Source organism: Mugil cephalus, chromosome 10, assembly GCF_022458985.1.
Source record: "Mugil cephalus isolate CIBA_MC_2020 chromosome 10, CIBA_Mcephalus_1.1, whole genome shotgun sequence".
Lineage (NCBI taxonomy): Eukaryota > Metazoa > Chordata > Actinopteri > Mugiliformes > Mugilidae > Mugil > Mugil cephalus.
The window spans coordinates 17,942,963-17,962,839 of NC_061779.1; the positions used below are offsets into that span (position 1 = coordinate 17,942,963).

The following is a 19,877-nucleotide window of genomic DNA, read 5'->3' on the forward strand; positions in this document are numbered from 1 at the left end:
GGTATAAGCCTCCAGACTGAATGCGCTGAATCTCGGATCCGGACATGACTTTACACATACCCTGTAAGGACGTATATATATATATATATATATATATATATACTGTATAGACATATAACGTGTTTAATACTACGTTGAGTGCTTTCTAATTTCAAGTGACATTGAACATTTTCACGTGTGATGGGGGGCAAGCTCGAGAAAAAGAATCCATTCTCCTCCTCCACGTATCAACAATCTCACACCGAGATTATTAATCAACTGCAGCTCAGACAATTCACCAAATATCACATTTCCTCAACGGTGTCAAGTGACTTTACTTGCCTACATGTTGGATTCTGCTGCCATTATAATGGAAAGAAAGACTATTTAATTTGTAGTCACAGGAAGAAAAAAAAAAGATTCCCAGATAATTCAACACAAAGTTTTTCTGAGAAACATTAGGTAGAAAGTAGATGCAATAAAAACAGTGGGGATTATAACAGAGAACACTGTGTCAGGGTGAAGGATTATAAAGTAACTCATCGCTGGAACATTTCAATACACCTGACATATTATTACTTTTAGTGCTCACATAACTCAGCCCATATTTAAATAAGTGTTTAACACCCCTATGGTTCTCCTTTCTTTTCTTTTCTTTTCTTTTCTTTTCTTTTCTTTTCTTTTCTTTTCTTTTCTTTTCTTTTCTTTTCTTTTCTTTTCTCTGCTGTTTCACCTTTAACTACCCTAGTGTTTCATCTCATCTCATCTTCTACTAGCGCTTAATCCTCACTAGGGTCACCGGGGGTTGCTGGAGTCTATCCCAGCTGTCATTGGGCGAGAGGCGGGGTACACCCTATACATGTCTCCAGTCCATCGCAGGGCTAACACAGAGACTAACAACCATTCACACTCACACCTAGCGTCAATTTAGAGTCAACAATAGACCTAAGAAGCATGTCTTTGGAGGGTGGGGGGAACCCCACGCAGACACAGGGAGAACATGCAAACTCCACTGTGCCGCCCTTCCCTGGTATTTACTCAGAAAGACACACAAAAAGATTTTTAAATAATTTAAAGGAGGGAAAACAGATGTCCTCTACCCAAATCTACAAAGTTATCTGCACATAAGGTGGTACAGTGTACGGCAAAGAAATCGATATCTCATCTTATCTTATCTCATCTCATCTTGTCTTGTAGGAAGTCAAGGAGACTACCTGTTGGCCACTGGCCGCTCTCTTATCTGTATGGTGCTGAGCTCCTGGTTGTTTGTGCTGGGCAGGCTGAAGCTGCTTTTCTTCCTGTGGCGTCGGGAGCAGCACGAGCCGAGGCCGTGCGGAGACGAGGATAGCGAGGAGGTTCGGGAGCCCGACTTGTTCATCACCGAGATCTCCATGCAGTTGGCCTGAAACGTCTGCTCGTCCACGAACTCGTGATTCTGGGGAGGAAAGTGGTGGAAATTTGGATTCAGCGTCGCCCGTGACTCACTCGGTTACGCCGTGTGATTGGTTCTAGCTAGCTAATGAGTAAAGATGGTTCACATTAAAGACTAAACAGACTGAACAGAATCCACAGCAAAATTGTTTAATAATTGAAAAATGAATCATCAAGGGGATAGGAATATATTGGCCCAGATGCCCACATTAAGTGCCATCTGTGAAAACATTCACAACTGTTATCCCTGTGACAGATGAGTATGACTTGAAGGTCAGGCCACAAGTGCGTTGCAGGACCTGCCAGCAGGTGGCAGAGTGACACTGTGAAGGCTCTAATCTCTACAACAAGAGAGGCCTACATCTGAATGCACGAAGCCTTCATGGAGATTCTCTCAGACAAGGAACAAGCTTTCGCTGGGAGCAGGATCATATATAAGGAGGTACACAGATTTCCTGGCTGCCTATATGTTCCCATACAGGGTTTAGAGCTGCAACTGTATAACTCGTGTCCCAGCCAAACGTTGAAGCGGCTCTTACATCTCTAAATTATGGATAGTGTAAAATGAAGCAATGTTGGTGGCAGGCGGAATCATGTTATCTTTAGCATGTTGCTGGCGAGGGGCCTCATCATCTCCCAACTCCATTAATGGCTATTTTTAACTCGTGCTGCATATAAAATAGATTCTTCTGTTTGAGCGTGGATGAAAAAAAACCTTGCTCTGTTTCTATTCGCATCTCACTGTAACAGGTTGGCACTGCTAAATATACGGAAGAGAAGGAACTGCGCTAGTGATGCAATTTTACATAAAAGGAACCTCTTCTTTTTTTAACAGCAAGCTATTTTAGACAGTCTGAAGTTTGTTACCAAGAGAGTAAAAATTAAATAAGCCAAAATGATTGTTTTCTGCTAAACACACTTTAAATCATGAGGGATGATTTTTTTTTTTTCTTTTACCGTGGTCTTCTCCAGGCAGTGCAGCAGATGATGATGTTGGCTCTCAAACGGAGGGCTGGCGGCCTTCCCCACCAGGGCTTTTCCTGCCTCCTTGGAGGCCTTGGAAGACACAGGGTTGAGAGAGAAAAGAAAGAAAGGCAGCAGTGTAGATGAGCAGGTTCAGACTCTGCACGGAAACAGTCTCAGGCAACAGCTAGTAGCTCGGTTGATGTAGCGGAGAGTACGCAAAGCACTTGAGAGTTGAAATGCTGATCTGTAGCACGGCAGCCAATCTACTGGACCTATAGTGAAATGGTGACGTTTTAGGGGGGTGCATAGAGACAGTGGCAGATTACAACATGTGTCACTGACAGAACTGGCTTTGCCATTCTCTCACTGATTTGGTGAGAAGGACCAGAAACGTCCAATTCAAACTGAGCTCACTTCAGTGCAACAGCAGTGGCACACCTAGACACAGATCGAACAGACTGTACCAAATCACGACACAAACTCCAGACGTAACAACACCACACACTTGACACACGGTTGATGAAGCTCTGCACTGCTCTGGGATGGAAGGTATGTTGTATTAGTCGGCACTACACCCGGGATGCTCTAGAAATATCATGTAAAACAAAACACACAGCGGATCAAAAACAGAGTTTAGAGGAGATGCAGGCTGAGCAGACAGCCTCCACAGGCGACCTACTGTCCAGTAAGCCCTTGGTTCCCTCCTTCCCCTCCAAACCCTGTTGAATAGACATGCAGAGCTTGGTCATGAGTCAGTGTGACTGTAATGGCTGTACTCCACCAGAAGGCAAGTGCGCCTGCCTGGCCCTCCTGCTGTATGGACAGAGAGAGTGTTGACGAAGCATGTCAATGCTGCAGCTGAGAGGTGTGATTGATGTAAGAGAGAGGACGATCACACTGAAGCACTGGAATGACAGCAGCCCCTGTGTTGTGGCATGAAGAGCCCGCCCCCACCCAGCCTCCCTCCCCTGTGTGTGGTGGCATGGCCCCCGAGCAGAGCGGCATGCAAGAGTCAACGAGGCCCCGGTCAGTCAGTTCCAAGCTGCTGCTTGGCCCCTTTACCTCCTCCAGTGAGTCGATCAGGAGCCCATTTTGTTTGTAGCGCATATAGGCATTAGTGCCTCGAATCTTCGCAGCGCGGATTCTAGCAAGGCGAGTTTTCTGTTTGAACAAACAGACCCCTGTTTTAGCCTTTGACGTTTTGTCTGTCAGACTAATTGGCTCTATCTCCCTCTGGCAGATGCACTATTTAGTGGTTAGAGGTTATGCTTAAATCTATGATTAGGAAATTCTGCCTTAGTAAACACTTTTAGGAAGAAATGCACATATTGCTGTTGAAAAGCTGCTGACACAATACTCTGAAGATCATTTGTTCAGTCATTGTCATTCCCTCTCTTATTTCTTTCTCCCACTGAGATATACTCAAGCAAGTTTAGCCCCACAATACACACATACACAGAAGCACAATAAAAGATTAATATTCTGGAAGATAGTGTTTGCCCTGTCATTCTGTTACGTGCGGATAAGACAGGGACAGAGGGGGGAAAAAAGTGCAGATAGAAGCACAATAGGAGAGATAGCGGAATAGGAAGGGGGAGAATCAGTACCCTCTGAGCTCGTCGTTTCTCTGCCCGCTGGCTTTGGTGGTAGATACGGCTGAAGTTTGACACGATGACAGGGACAGGCAAGGCGATGACCAGCACCCCGCTCAGAGAGCATATGGACCCAAACACCTTCCCCACGATCGTTTTTGGCACCATGTCACCGTACCTGAAAGACAGAGAACAGCGAGCAGTGAGGCAACGTATTCCTTTGAAACCCTCTGACTGGGAGGCTTGTTTTAGCATGTTAAGTTTCTGTTTCTTTAATGTTATTTTTAGTAGTCTTGAAATAGTCACAATGACCTTGGAGTATGTCACAACTTCAGATGAGAAGTCACACATTTGAAGTGCGTGAGGAATAAATAGGACTTCTCTGAAGCCTTTTCTTCTTGGCCTACTTTTCTACATGACATGACACGTGACGTTACTCTCTCTAAACCCTGTTTCATATATAATTACACACCTGCTGGCACCGGCTAATGCTTTCACGTCGTGACCAAATGCGCTACACATCCTGTGTGACCTCTGTTAGCCAAAACAGCTTGTGAAAGATACAGGGAGTAGTATCACATCGAGTAAAAGCAAGAGGGAACAGTGTGAGGCCGAACCCTGGGGAGATCGTTTAAGTCTGTGGGCCTCGGCGGCAGCCACCACTGTGTTTTGTTCTTCTTCCCTCATCAAAATGAGGGCTTTGAATAAAGAACGAGACAAACTGCTCTTCGGAAATCGTGCACAACATTAATCGCTTGGTTCGCCTAAGCAGAAATAATGGTATGTCGTTTTTTAAATCATCAACAGGCTGCGTTCAAGATGAACACGTTAATGGTCGTATGTTGTGCTGAATGGATGTGAATGGTCTCCCGTGTCTCTTCTATTAGAAAGTCAGACATGTCATTCAAACTGTCATCCTGGCTTCACCTTCTTTACAGCTTACACTTGCTGCGCCAAAGGTTTAGAGTACAAACGGTGTTATTCTGTGGCCACACAGAGGGGTGATTATCATTCAACATCATCGTTGCATAATTACAGAGGAAGTTCTGATTTCTCCAAGGCAATTAATTAAAGCGGGTACAAAACCTGCAAATTCTTCACAGCGGTCATTTAAACACGACCTGCATGTTCGAAAATATCCTTCTGCTGAGGATTTAAAACCGGTTAAAGACCAAGGATGCAGGGGGGGCACGTATGTTTTCCCTGTCTAAACATCCCTCCGCATACTGCGAGGACCAGCAGTTCGCGGGATTGCAGGTCGGTGAGATGAATGATCGAGACCCTAATGCGCAAATGACCTGAGAAGACCATTACCTCCAGAGAGCAAGATGAATGCAGGTAGGAAGGGACATCAGCAGTGCTCAGTGGCTGTGACAGCAGTGCGTCTCTCAAGTGAGGAAGGGTAATGTGAATGTATCGCTACACGGGAGGTTGACTATTTCATAAATGAAGTTGTCTAATGTCCACAGCCGTCTGCTTGAGTCATTAGCTTCAGGTTTCCAACACGTTGGGCCCAACAGCCTGGGATTTTACAGAGCTCGGGTGGAAAGATGTACAAGTGGACATTTTAATATCACGCTTGATGGGACTTCATGTTACAACAGTTTGCTTTCAAGTTGACTAATCTCACGGAGGTGTCATTAGTTTTACAGTTCATTACAGGTCAAGTCGTTTTCCTGTGTCATCACAGACGGAGACAGACAGCAAGTGTCACTTATGGATTCTGGATGTACTGCTTAAAGCCTATTAAGAGATCCACATAGAAATGCGGGAGAGCACTCCCTCATAGGGAATGTGATGGCTCACATGTGTTATATACCAATGAACGGGCGGGGGGGGTGGCAAGAGGGCGCCACGTCAGCTGTGCTGTGCAATGCGGTTTCAGTTGGTGTCGTCTCTTGTAAGCAAACCGTAGTAGTGAACAGGTGAAAAAAGAAAGGAGCTAGTGCACTCTGGAGAGAGGCACTAACAGTGATGGATTGTTCATAAGGGGGAAGCTGAGATACACAAAGCTCTGCCTCCTGGATGACGGCAGAGGCAGGAATTAACAGCGGCGACAGATTAAAGTAATGTTCCTGCTTTGTTCTTGTTGTCTCCGACTACCAGGTACCCACGTTCGCTACCCCAAGCTGACATGGGTGAGACGCGAAGATGGATGACCAGATTCTTATCGTCGCTGCGGAGGAGGAAGGGGTATGTCGGAATGACTGAGTATCAATTCCCCAGTTCCACCCACCTGAAACCATACTGTGCTCGCACTTTTACCCCATCTTAAAAAGCAGCGCAGTCCATCGAACTGCCCTGCGGTGAGATGACAGCATTGCAGATGAAGCCCGGCGCGATGAGAGAGAAAATCCGGGGGGTTAGCCTCAGACGGTGTAGGGGAAATGTCAGCCTAAAAGGAATATTTGAATTCCAGGATCGGGTGGATGAATGTGGCCGCCTGGCTTGGATAATAGGCCAATCAAACATTCATGAGTCCCTGTATCAACCCGCGTGGCAGAGTTTGCGTGTTTGACCCTAAAGGCGGTGCGGTACTCCATCAGGAGGGCTCCGAGACAGATTTCTGTACATGACCTCACCGCCTCACAGCGAGCGCCGACACCCAAAAGCGCGGACATCCTGGGTACACGGGAACACGCACATGCGGGGCGGTCACGAGAATGTTCGCTGGTTTGTGTTTGTGTGAACAGGCCTTTAATTTGACATCTAGTTAAACCAATCCCCCTTCCTAAAAAAGCAATCTTGTTCCTTGATTGTCTTCCAGAACCCTGTGTCTGAAATCTGACTGCCATCTGGTTAGTGGGAAGTGAGGAAAAAAAAGATATCTGGATGACTTTACAGACACGTCATTTGTTTATTCCTCTTCTCGGAGATAGGGCAGGTTCTTCTGTGTAAAAATGAAACACAATAAAATCTTTTCAGGTAAATGGGTTTAAATTGTTCAATCTGACCTTTTTCTGGTGGCTTGTGTCTGCTGCTTACAAATAGACACTTTCGATGGTTGGTAGGAATATTGAGACACTTAAAAGTGTATAGGGAAAGAACCCCTCTCAAGCGAGAGCAGGCTCACATTTCTGAGTTCGGTGGTCTAAAGTAAGTCCTTCTGTCCCGCCAACGCACATATCAGTTGCCAAAGCTTAGCAGCGCTGACAATTAGGATCTGAGAAGGATTGTGGCAGATCTTTCAGCTCAGGGGCCTTTGTCAACAGCATTAAAATCCTATCATCCACCTTCACCTCTGTCATGGTACTTCTCACTTCCATTTCCTGGGTTTCACCGTGAAACTAGTTTCTGCGGTAAAGCGCATTAATAAAAGCAGAGGGAATGGCTAACATTCAAAAGCCCTCACGGCATTCGATTCCATTGACAAGTGATCAAGGTCAAGGTGTTCAAATGGAGAAAAATCCCAAGATGAAGATACTGAAGCTGCCCGACTGTGAGGTGACATCCCATTAAATCCTCCACAGTAAGAACATTAAACCTCTCTTTCATCAAACCACACTTTGATCTGCTCCACTTTAATATTTCACTGAGAGGCAGTGGAATGAAACAAATTTGATTAATACATTAACCATTTAGATTCATCGGCTGATTAGAATGAAAATGAATTAAGCACACTGTCCTATCTCGCGCACCATCTATGCATGTTGTTTCATGGCAGTAATTACCGAGAGGCCTGCAATCTGATGATCTGAATCTCAAATTAATTTCAGGCTCACCTTCTTCCACGAGACTGATCTAACTTTGCGTCAGCATTCGTCTTGTGTTGCAACCATTGTTAGGTCAGACGTTAATTTGTTAGAGCATTTATCAAGGAAATATAAGTGGACCACTGTTAGCGCGATGTGACATTGATATTTTTCAGAAAAAGATGAGGCAAATTCTATACATGCAGTCTGCCTTGCGTGTCCTCTGCACGCCTTTAACGATTCTGCGATTTTCTATTTGACCTTCATCAAACATCCCATCGCACACAGACTCTACACCCTATCAGTGCTTCCTGAGGTAATTCACTAGCTTAGTTTCACAGTTCAGTGGCTTCTGCAGCACGGACAAGCCCTCCAAACCTGTGAGACCAGGCCCTGTCTCCTGCTCCGAAACTCTGATACTGTCACCGACTGTACCAATCAAAAGTTGATAATGACAGAGAGAGGCATTAGAGATGTGGAGGGACGACGGGATGGTGGCAAGGTCGGGAAGTATTAGATACCCTTAAAGTGATGACATCTCCTGCGGGCGTGATGTGAAATGTAAAGCTGTCGCAGAGGATCAAGCGGTGTCAGAGTGGACATAATGCTGAAATTCTTTTCCTGAGGACGTACTGTAACATACACTCTGCCAGATATTACTCTGACCAGCCGAGAAAGGCTCCATATTTTACAAGTCGTGACAAGGAGCAAATGGAGCAAAGCTGCACAACAATACGGTTCTCTGTACCTTCTCCACAAGGCTGAAAGAGCACAATATTCATCCTTGCTGACAGTTAAATAATAGATGTACCAAAAAAAATGTAATTTTCCCCCTGAACTCCATCATGCTATGAACTATGAATTCGGGATTTGAAGAAAATGGATTATACTGTCTGCATGTCATAAAGGCATACTAACATGAGTGACAAGAAGATATAAATTATCTGGAATTGGATTTGCGAAGACCGCAAGATTTATGGAGTGCTACAGGAGAGGTCGTGAGGGCAGTTATGTCACATTAAGAGGCCTCATAAAACTAGCAGTAGTTCTTAAAAAAAAAACAGGGACACAAAAAAAGGGCTACGGGGAGTAAAGAAATGTAAAACACGCTGTCGTATTTACAGGTGAGCAGGGACACGTGAGAGTTGCCGAATGAAGGAAATTTCTCTGGTGTAATTTATGTTTAGATTATTAATGAACCAAACGTACTTGTGTTTTGGCCAGCCTGTTAAAATATTAAGCACATTCTGTATTTACCCACCAAGAACACACTGTGAAAAAGTACAAATAAAAAATCGTTGGAATGCCAGATAGACTGGAAGCATCACCAGGGGCTTGCAAGGTGAATTTTTTAGTGCAGTGTGTGCAAGTCTGGATGATATACTACAAGCTTTCAAGAAGCTGAAACACAATAAATGAACATGATCTCCAACATGATCCCTAAGCATCATTGCTGATGTTCTGCACTGCATCTCTGGCTACGGGCGGGGAGCACAACATCCAAAATGTTGCCTCTCTTGGGTTTGGACACCAAAGACTGATGGGATTAAGAGTTTGTGGGCTGATAGGACTTTGCTCTGATGCTATCCTTCAGATATACATCATTATAGAGAGGGGAATCCCACCGGCACTGGGATTAGCCCGCTAGATTTTCTCTGCAGGTGATAAGGGAGAGAAGGGGATGCTGGCAGAACTACACAACATAATGGGGAGATGGAAAAGCGGAGATAGGGGGGAGCCAGAGGACTGTAATGCGTGTGGTAGGAAAAACACAGCGCCCGAGTATGAGTAACTCCGAACAATAGCTACAGGGAAGGACAACTTTGAGATAGGTGAACGTTGCCGACTCTGAGGGCGAGAAACTTACACACGCACGGGCTACATTGTTCTAACTGCATGTTGCAGTAAAATGAAGCGTGGAGCAGACGTGCGAGATCTTTTTTTTTTATGCCTTCCACAATCCAGCTGAGATCCAGCCTCTGCAGGTTTGTGGAAAGGCGATGGGCGGAGCTCAAGGTTGTCATGTGAAGTTCATGGAAACAGAAAGCGTGCCTACATGCCAGTGTGCGTTAATGCACTGTAATTGAAGACTCTGTGGCAGCAATGTCAATGTAGCTTTGATCTTCCGGGTGAACGTTCACCCAGGAGTCTCACGAGCTACACAGACCCAATAAAGACCAGCACGATTCCTCTCTTTTAGCCGTGCCGACACAGATAAATCATATAGAATAATCCCTCACGTATAGTTCTGGCAAAGGCACCTCAGCTCGCTCTCGCTCACATATCAAACATGTATTCCCTCAGCCCTCCAAATCCCAGCTTAACCCTCACCCCGCAAAACCAGGCGGCTAGTTATCACCGCAGCTTTGACATTAGCATGCACGCCCTCTCTCATTTGGGAGATCTTCTTAAGAGTCAGGGATGATAAAAAGCTTTCCTCTCTACCGCTCTTCCGTTCCTGACTTTGAGTCACCCTTCCTCTGCCTGGACCTGCCTGCCTCTAACTATGAGTTGGAGATGAAACGCTCCATTCCCTTTCTTTTTTCCCTCCTCCTTTTCTATTATCATGCAGTGCTAGCATAGCCCCTCATTGACATTTTTCTTTTCTTCTGCTCCCCAACAGTCGCTCAGTCTACACCTGCTGACACTTGAGAAACAACTGCTGTCCTATGCAAAAAAAAAAGCACCCCTATTCCACTGCTATTAAGTGCCAAGTCATCTTTATTTCAGCTACTCATCGTCATGATCGCAACCAATCCCTCGTGGCACTTTCTTTTAATTACTGGGTGAATGGGTGTTCTGTGTTAATAGAGATTTTACAAGGGCTGACTGTCGGCAGGGCCCATAAAATAGTGACCCCACAAACACGCAAATGTTAAAATAATATTTTGGGTCAGGAAGCGCCCTCGTATATGCGAACCTTCAATCAGACAGGACGCGATGAAATCAAGGTGCACTTATTCAAGTGTTGCTCAGAGTCTCATTTGTCATTCCATGTTTAGATTTCTGCCCGTCCTGCTTACATTACTTCAGAAGGCCAGGGGCTAAAAATACATTGCGAACAGTGTTAGCGTAATGCTTTGATAATGCAATTACACTGCTTTGTGGCTGGATGGGGTGGGCAAAGGAACATGAAAGAGGGGTTGGCGGCACGAAGGGACGCCGTGGCTATGGATTATAAGAAAACGTGATAATAAAAATGAAATCGTCAGACACTCGAGAGATTATGCTAATGAACTCATTCTGTATTCGTCATAGGTTAATTGACATGAAGGCGAGAGAGCGGTGGCATTTTCTTGAACACAGAGCGCTTTGATCGAGCAGGGGAGCGCGTCGCCTCACCTCTGGAACATAAAGGAATGAAATGAAGTTAAAGGTGAAAACTCTGAGTTTTACACACCATAAATCATTGCTAGTTGTATTAAGCTAGCTCGCTGTAGTAATGGTGTTAGTTGTATTGTTCCTTTTTCTGGAAAAAAAAAAAAAAGTAGTCGACAAAGCACAATCAGAATGCCGTAAAATGCATCAAACCGGCCTTAATGTACGTAAGAACCTGTGCTGATGCTCAGCTAGTATTGATCAGATGTAATTTCAAAGCGACCCCGGTGACCTTTGTTGTCTGATCGGGTGATAGAGAAGAGAAAAAAACGTGAAAGGTCTTGTGGATTAGTGCCTCTGTGTTGGAAAGGGGAACTGGTCCAGGAGCCTCATCACACTGACAGCAGATTAGTGCTCCGCGGCGCCAGAGCAGACGGTGCAAGATTAACTTTGATGTGCGATTCCACACAGAGCAGCCGCTGGATATCAGCTTCCTCCACCAAATGGCCCCTTAACTGTGAGTCTGCAATGCGCGCATACATGAGCTGCACTATCTAAAAATCTGCTTTTTAAATGGCCGACTAAAGTGTCAGATTTTGGACACATTCATTTGTGCTTCCGGTGAAGAAATATCCTTGTGTTGTTTTTTTTTTTTTTTTTTTTAATTTTACTGTTCCACTTTTGGTTAGCAGCCAGTTTGCCATTCAGTTGTTATTTTCAGTATCAATTGGCCTCTCGAGTGTTTTCTTATTAAAGTGGCTCTTGATGATCAGATTCATTGTGAGGATGCAGCTTTTAAAATAGTTCTCTTGTGCAACATGAACCCAAAAATGTGTTTCAGAAGAACTAGAAATATACTGGTGGAGAGTTCCTGGAGAAATCCTATCAAGAAGCTTTTTTGGTGCTGCAAATCACTTGTAATCAATTTTGATCATTTCATTCATTTTTTTTTCAATCTGTCCGTCACCCAACCATATAAAAATGCAATATTAAAGTGAGTAGCAGATTAATAAATCAACTGTTTAAACTATTAAGTGTAAATGTCAAAAAATAATTGAAAATGCCCATCACCATTTAGCAGAGCTGACGGAGAGGTCTGGACCAATTGTTTCTTAATTCCCAATAACAGAGGAGAAAGAATGGCAACATATTGGAGAAGCTGAAACCTGCAATGTTCTGATTAACATACTAATGTTAGCGTGTCAACTAATCCATCTTCATAAGAACTGAAAAACCAGCAGGGTTTAAAGATCCAGAAAACGTAGAAGAGGAAAGTATATGCGGAAGGTTAATATTACAATAAGATGTATTTTTAAATCAAAACATGATGCAATCAAATACATTTCAGCTTTTTGCACCAAACAGCTGCAGCCCCTCGTATTCAAGTTTGCTTCCTGTACAAACAAAGCTACAGATCCAGGATGGTTGATGCTGCGTGTGCTCCACTCAATACAGAAACGGCCTCAGAATATTTGTCACACCAGTGAAGTATTTTTAATTCCTCAGAGGGCGCCTTTGAAACAAACATCAAGGTACGATTTCCAGTCGTTTAAAAAAATAAATAAAACAGCTCCGCGTTCAAAGGGACACTTCAAAATCTCACAGTGAAGCTGAGGGGTATAGAAAAGGTTGTGATGAGACTGAAAGGGCCGCGAAGCGTAAAAATGTACCGAGCGCTCTCAAACAGAGAGGGTGGACGGCAGCCAAGCTGGCGACAGCGGCGAGGCCAGATAACAGCGAGGACCAGGAACTGGCGAGAACCTGTGGGGAAGTGTTGGGAGGTGCTTGGTAGTGCTGCGTCGCCGCTAACAGCTGCTGACTGGTCCCCCGGGGCAGAGCACAGCCGCTAGCCGCAACCCTCACCCCACCTGCACCGCGCTACTTTGTGAGCATGGGGACATCATTACGTTTCCCATTTCACTCCTCCAGATTCCTCCTGTCAAATCAAAAAAGGACACGGAAAATAATAACTCGGAGCCACGAACAGAACAACAACAGCAACACGACCAAAAGGTCATTTTACCACTGGAAACTGGACTTGCATCCACACAATGTATCAGTCAGCGATGATGTTGTTGCTGTGTCGTCCTCGTGTGGCTGGTGGGGTGGTGGGGGGGCAAAAGCCTGAATTACACTGACCCTGAGCCACTGTGTACTTAATGACACAACTCCCATTATTTATAACTTCAGCATCTTTGTCACTGCAGAGGACGTGCCTCCTGATGAATAATGAGGTTTAAACTCTGAGGACAGGCAGAGTAAAAGGCACAGCTTTGGCCCCCAACCACTGACAGAGCATTCAAATGTACCGTTAACAATCACGACTGAATGAAGGTTATTCATTTTAATCACACCACAGCATGCCCTTCCTTCCACTGTCCCACAGGGGTTGCTATATTTAAGCACTTTTTCATTTCTACTCCTTTTTTTGGTCTTGGCTGATGGCAAGGCGATTGCTTTGTGGGATGTCTGCCCTTGAAGAATCAGACAACAGAGGGAGATATTTATACATACTGTAGATGTGATGTGAGCGAACTGTATCATATTCTGTCATTCTTCTTTGACTGCGTGGTGTTGAGACATCAAATCGCAGCCACCACCACCCCCCTTTTTAGCCTTCTTCCTTTGTTAAATGTTTCCCCTCTAAAACACGTAATGTTGGTTTTGTACTTCCATTGTAGGATTAGCTGTCAGTCCTGAGGGAGACAGACAGAGTTGGAACATTCATCTCCCATTTTTCCCATTCATTTGCCCGCTTTCTAATTGGGCTTCTCCATCTGTTGAGGTCTACAAATTGTCTTCTGGGGATGCTACAGCTAAAACATCCTATCAAACACACAAATGCATCAGGGACACTCTTCTTGGAGCTCTGCCATGCCAGGCACTGAATGAGTAGGCTGTGTGTGTGTGTTTGTGTGTATGCGTGCACCTGTGTGATGATGCATAATCAGAAGTCCAGCAGCATACAGCCTGGAGATAAGTAGATATACAGCATACGCTTAACTCTGATTTGAAGCTGGCAGAATCGGCTGCTTGGGAAATTAATCTATCTACCACACAGCAGATCTGCCCGTGGAGACTGACATACTTTAATAAGAATTATTTCACAAGATGACAAAGTTGATGGGTGCCTGAATCACAGCGTCAGTCGTATTGACTGTTATGTCACATGCTCATCTAATGGATGTTTCTCCCCCTGCAATCCCCAAAGATGTTGAGCAAACAGAATCAAACTCTGAAAAATGGCAAACTTTCTGGATTCTTTCCCAACTCCAACTTGGGAGCTGTTAATGATATGGCAAATTGTGTTCCTCACGCTTGTCACTCTTTACATCCCATTGACTGGGAGTTGAATACTCAGGAGCGAGCAGTGGGACGTGTGACAGTGTATTTGTGGTGATGATTACAGCCCATTAACTTTGATGGATGCCATTTCATAGAAAAGACGATGGGAGTTGGAACAACGGCAGCGCAGCTTGTTTTCTGTCACGGACATGTGTACACAAAATCGTGGGGGGAAAAGCAAACTGAAGGAAAGTCCATGCAAAATTGATGTTCGGGAGATGAACAGGACCACTTCACCTTTAGAGGCAACCGAATGTCACGTTCGAGAGGTTGAGGTTGGCTCACGCTCAGGCGTGTTTCCCCTGTGACCTCCAGAGGACAGCAAGATCTGCTGCTAGAAGATACATGAGGAATACAAATGCTATGTGTGTTTCCGTGCATGTAAGATTGAGTCTGCGTGTGCAAGTAAATGAGAGCAAGCTGCATCTGAAATTGATTGCAGTGTCTGGCTTTATTAATGTTAACTGTCAAGGTAGCGTTCTTCTTCACTTGCCTGTCTTTGTCTTTTGGCCTCAGTCATAACGAGACGCATCCGTTTGTCTGTGGCCATTATGTAAAAATATTCCCGCGTTTGCCAGAAATCCAACTCTTAAGCTCCTCCACAAGGATTATGGGCAATTGGCTAAGAGGAAAAATACAAATAATAATCAACCGTTTACGCTTTTCCGCTAATACCTTAAAAAAAAAAAGAAGAGAAAATCCCCACATGGAAATAAAATCCTTAAGCAGCTGAGATACTCCTGTGTTGGACACCTGCAGTGAGACAAGCAGCTAGGAAATCCCCTGGATGGGAGCTGAACTTGCGCCGCGCTAACACCAAGCTGAACAATCTACGGTAGCTATCATCTGTCCCCTTCAAAATTAAGCCTTGAAATGGTTGCCACTTTTAAATCTTTTAGTTTCATTCAGTGTGGCGTGTCAGCCACTGACAAGACAGGATTAGGATTTGTCATCATGCTGTTTTTTTTTTTTTTTTTCAACTTTCAACTTTAATGCGCTTACCTGGTGTGACCTTGTTAGTTGTTAGCCTAACTCAATCCCTGGGGAATCACAGTAGGTGAGACCCACTGTGATTTTTGGATTTTACCACTAGTGCATTAACCAGAAGCATTCATCTAAATTTATAAACTCCTGAGTGATTTAATCTATAATGGTGTCTTTCGTTTGAAAAATCCAAATGATAGCTGCTAGATAATGTCCTTCTGAAGGCAGCCTACAATGGAAACACTGAAGTACCACAATGTTGTATTTTAGTCCAGACAATGCAGTTACATGAGACATACTGCATGTAAATGTCTCGTGGAGAGCTACACCATGGTCACGGTGCCCCTGTGGGCACCATGGTGGGAGTCAGAGGTGACACATTAGCAGAGGAACACCAGCATCCTGCATGCGCACTTTGAATAAAGCTCAGCAGAATGATTAATGTTTCAGTAAAATGTGAATTAATCAACCTGATAGCCTGAGAAAAATAAAGAGGAGCACATTTCTGTAATGAGATATGTTTTAGCAGTTATATCAAAACAGTGTCTGATGTTAGAGTCAGTCAGTGTGACATTAGAGCCAGAATAAGAGTCCTCGCCATTTAACACTAGCTGTACGGTTATATTAGAAAAATCACTCAAAAGTCATTTCGCTGCACAAATACAAATATATGAACACATATGAATTAGATGGCCATCAAATCTGGTACAAATCATCCCCCCGGCAGCACAAATATCTGCATAAAAATTCACAGTGATCCATCCATAGTAGCGATATTCCACCCTAGTGGTTTACTGACTTACTGACTCACTGCTGCTAGATGCGTATGCATAAATCTGGCAGAAAATACTATAGTTTATCGCAGCCGGATGGTAAATTATGTTGAAAATACAGACAAGAGAAAGACACTGATATGTGCTGCCTTCCACCTGTCATGTAATGATTCTTAATTTACAGTGGGTGGCCACAGTAAAACCATCATCGTGGTTTCCCTTTGTGAAGATTCAGTGCTCAATTCTCGAGAGTGTGGCAGTAAAGAGTTGATTTAACACTGCGGCAAGACCATCGGTTGCAGTCTTTTAATTGCATCACAGTGTGATGTGTGGTTAAAATTTTGATAAGAGAAACACATACGGAAAAGGACAAACAATGCAATTTTCACAACCTGTTATTAGTGAGCTATTATAGTGGAATATGCAGCATGATAAATAATTTACCTAATGTCCCAGACCAATGGATGGTACATTTGCCCAATATACGCTACCAGTCAAAAGTTTGGAGACACCTTCTCATTCAATTTAATGGGGTGTGTCCAGACTTTTGACTGGTGCTGCACACTACTAGATAGAATAAAATGCTGAATAGCAATAATATTATTTATCTTTAAAGACTCCTACACTTGCACTGGATTAGCTGAAACTGTCAGCTGAGGGTGATGGCTGAAGTCTGAACTTGACACGAAATGATGGCCCCATAGGATCACCACTTAATATGACATCAATCCATGTGAGACAGTTAAAGAAGAGGGAAACAGTCGGGCTTTGGTTACACACCTGTACACGGGGAAAATAGTCTGAGGTGAAAGAGAAAAATATAGCCCTGAAGCACATGCCCTGTTTAGTTTCTGTTTGACCAAATGGCCTACATTAGATGATATATTTAGCTATTTATAGTAGCTGGGGCAGGCAGGAAACAGCTGCCATGCGTCAGGGTGACAGGCTGACATCCCTCATCTCAGCAGGACCTCCCTGCCAGGCAGACAGGAGGAAGCTCTTTATGCCTAAACTGAAATGGGACATAGCCTCTTATCATTCATACAGCATACAGAAACTAATAATCTAAGGAGCCTGTGGCAAAGTCTCAACAATGAAACTGGGTTAACAGTGGCAAGTATGGGCAGCTCAGTTCAAAGCCACACTTGTGCACTTTACAGAGATCTGTATTTTATTTCTTTCTCTTATTTTCTTTTTTTTCTTTTTTTTCAGTTTTCACAGCGAACGCTGTGGATTTCGTTCAAGTGGGATCGGTATTGATTACGCTTTCATTATTGCATCCTGCTGCCGCAACTGGCACAAGATTCCTCAGATGGTGCGTGAACAGCGAAACAAAGATTTTACCAAACAAACAGGGTGAATCAATATTCATGAATCTGCTCATGTTCGGGTATTATGAACGGCTGTAAACAAAGTTTCAATTAATGTGTTGGCATCAAAGTTTCATTGTTCTCTCTGAAACTGACGACAAGCTATGCCTCGTGTTTGTCTCCGGAACATGAAAGTCCGTATTGATTTCAGCGCTTTCGCGGGCAACAAGACAGTAACCGGTGTGAACATAACAGACTGTCGCACGATGAAAGTCTATCTCCAACATGAATGTGTGCTACACAGCGTTTAGGAGTAGGTACTTGAGAAACTGGTGTGACTGTCAGGGTAATGGATTTCTCTCATTTCACCCGGGTTAATGTTTTTGCTGAGAGGCTTTAAAATCTGCATAGCTTTCTTTTTAAAACCCTGATAAAGTCCTATCACTCTTTAAAGGAGGCGGCAGAGAGGCGCAAGTTACATCAGCCTTTGAATCCTTTTGTTTCTGTTTCATTCGCGCAGCAGACTGACGATTGCTGTTAGCTGTAATCTCTGAATCTCTGCTGATCACAGATGTTGGCTTGTTGGCTGAGGGGTGTTTTTGATAAAGAGACAAATGTCAGGGGGAGGGATACTCGCACTCTGGCGTTATGAAAGCTGGCACCATCTCAAGATATTGTGTTTGCTATGCTGTCCCATGCGCCTGAGAGAAATAATCGGCGCAACACTCCCATTCCAAACTCCTCACAGTGATGGGTGGGACTATCACCGCCTTCCTCCTAACGTTATCATCCTACATCTGTGCTGCAAAGCTGGATTTTGAGGTCAAGGAGGGGGCAAGGCTGCTTCTGTTCAGGAGATGCAGGATAATGAATGCTAGTTCAATTTTTGCCATAGTGACAGTGGCATCTAAAAATAAAAGAACAACTGTTTCTCTCTCCACCGGCACTCATTACTGCACATGCCAGTGTGGGGAGCAGTGTTATGTTCGCATAGCTATGCAAACAGTAAAAACGTTTACCATGAAAGCAAACCCAGGTTGTACTTTGTATGCTGATTAGCCACAAAAGTAATAAATGCAAGGCCACTGACTTGCATACTTTATGTTAAACTCACTATTTATTAAAGTGATTTTTTTCTTCGTAATGCTAATGCGACTCATATAAATTAATTAATTTTGTGTTTCAACACAGTACTGTGCAGATAATTAGTTTGCTGACCTTACCCTGAAACGTGTAATTTCAGTGAGTGGTAGTGACTATTTTTCTCCAAAGAAAACCACCTAGTGGCTGTTCTTGAACTTGTAAAAAGGGTTTGTGTAGAAATGCACAAACGTTGTGGAATCTGCTCTGATAAAAGGGCACAAGTACGCAACGTGGAGTGTTAAAAAAAACAAAAAAAAAAACACACTCTAATACTTATACTGAGGGCGGTGATGTGTCCATGAAATTCTCAGTGCACTCCAGATTAAAGGAATACTGCAATACTGGTTTTTGAAAATGTAGATAAGACAAAAACTCATCTTGTCCATGAACTCAAGAACAATGCAGGCTTAATTTGAGTGATTTAATAAATAAAGTATCTTCAAATGCACCTTCTTCATGGTGTGACTATGCTACATTTAAGGCTTGGTCAGTTTAAGATAGAAAAGATCACAGTATCAAACTTAGATAATATAAAGGAAGCAGTGCGCTTTAGGTAAAAAAATGTACTACCTAATTTTCTTGTCTCTGAAACAGTGGCTGTCTTCCTTATTCTTGGGACAACAGCCTGAGATAAGATGACTGATACCACTGTGGCGCTAGTTAGCTTAGCCTCATATAAAAAGATATAAGAACTAGACTCAGAGACAATATGCAAAGAGCGAGAAAGTGGAGGAAACACTTCTATGAAATAAACAGGACTCAATCAAAATTAAGAAACATACTGACCAATTTGACACCACTTAAAAGGGCCAAATGGAGCTACTATTTCTATTTAGTTTAAAAATAACCCTTAAATCTTAGGCCTTTGGTTCATCCACTGTCTGAAACCTGCAGTTTTAGCTCTTGTCTCTTTAAGGCCACCCTCCCCAAAAGCCCTAGCCCGGAAGTAGGCTGGATGTCCCGGCAGTAAGTCTGGAACTACTCTATTGGGAACTGATTATTGGAGAGACAATTTAATTGTTTGGAAGAGATTTATGTGATGACGTCCAGAAGAGTAACAGTGACGTAGTCATACATGTCACCTGGGCGTGTTGGGTTTGAATTTGTTTATAACAAAATGACTGTGGTTGGTTGTAGGACTGTTCATTGAGTGTAGAGGTACTTTTGTCTCGGTGTTGGTTGAAACATACCACATAATGAAATACCAGTGGCGTGTTAAGTCTGGCTTCGTCAAACTATTAAGGCCCAGGTTTTTGGAAACCTTTATTTTTGGACAATGGACATTAGTTATTGTAGAAATTTGGAGATGCATAACATTCACAAACTATAAACCTACAAAGTAAT

General features: G+C 43.6%; 1 protein-coding gene across 2 annotated transcripts in view; it reads right to left on the reverse strand.

Annotated features, from left to right (window-relative positions):
- Positions 1–19,877, reverse strand: part of LOC125014503 (potassium voltage-gated channel subfamily D member 2-like) — a 30,212-nt gene that overhangs the window by 1,579 nt on the left and 8,756 nt on the right. Inside the window, exons 3-6 of one of the 2 annotated variants that reach the window (XM_047595614.1) lie at positions 3,984–4,146; positions 3,439–3,537; positions 2,368–2,466; positions 1,194–1,414 (exon numbers count right to left, since the gene is read on the reverse strand). In XM_047595614.1, coding sequence (XP_047451570.1) covers positions 1,194–1,414; positions 2,368–2,466; positions 3,439–3,537; positions 3,984–4,146 — 582 coding nt within the window. The remainder of the gene's footprint in view (positions 1–1,193; positions 1,415–2,367; positions 2,467–3,438; positions 3,538–3,983; positions 4,147–19,877) is intronic. The other variant, XM_047595615.1, reaches the window with a different exon arrangement.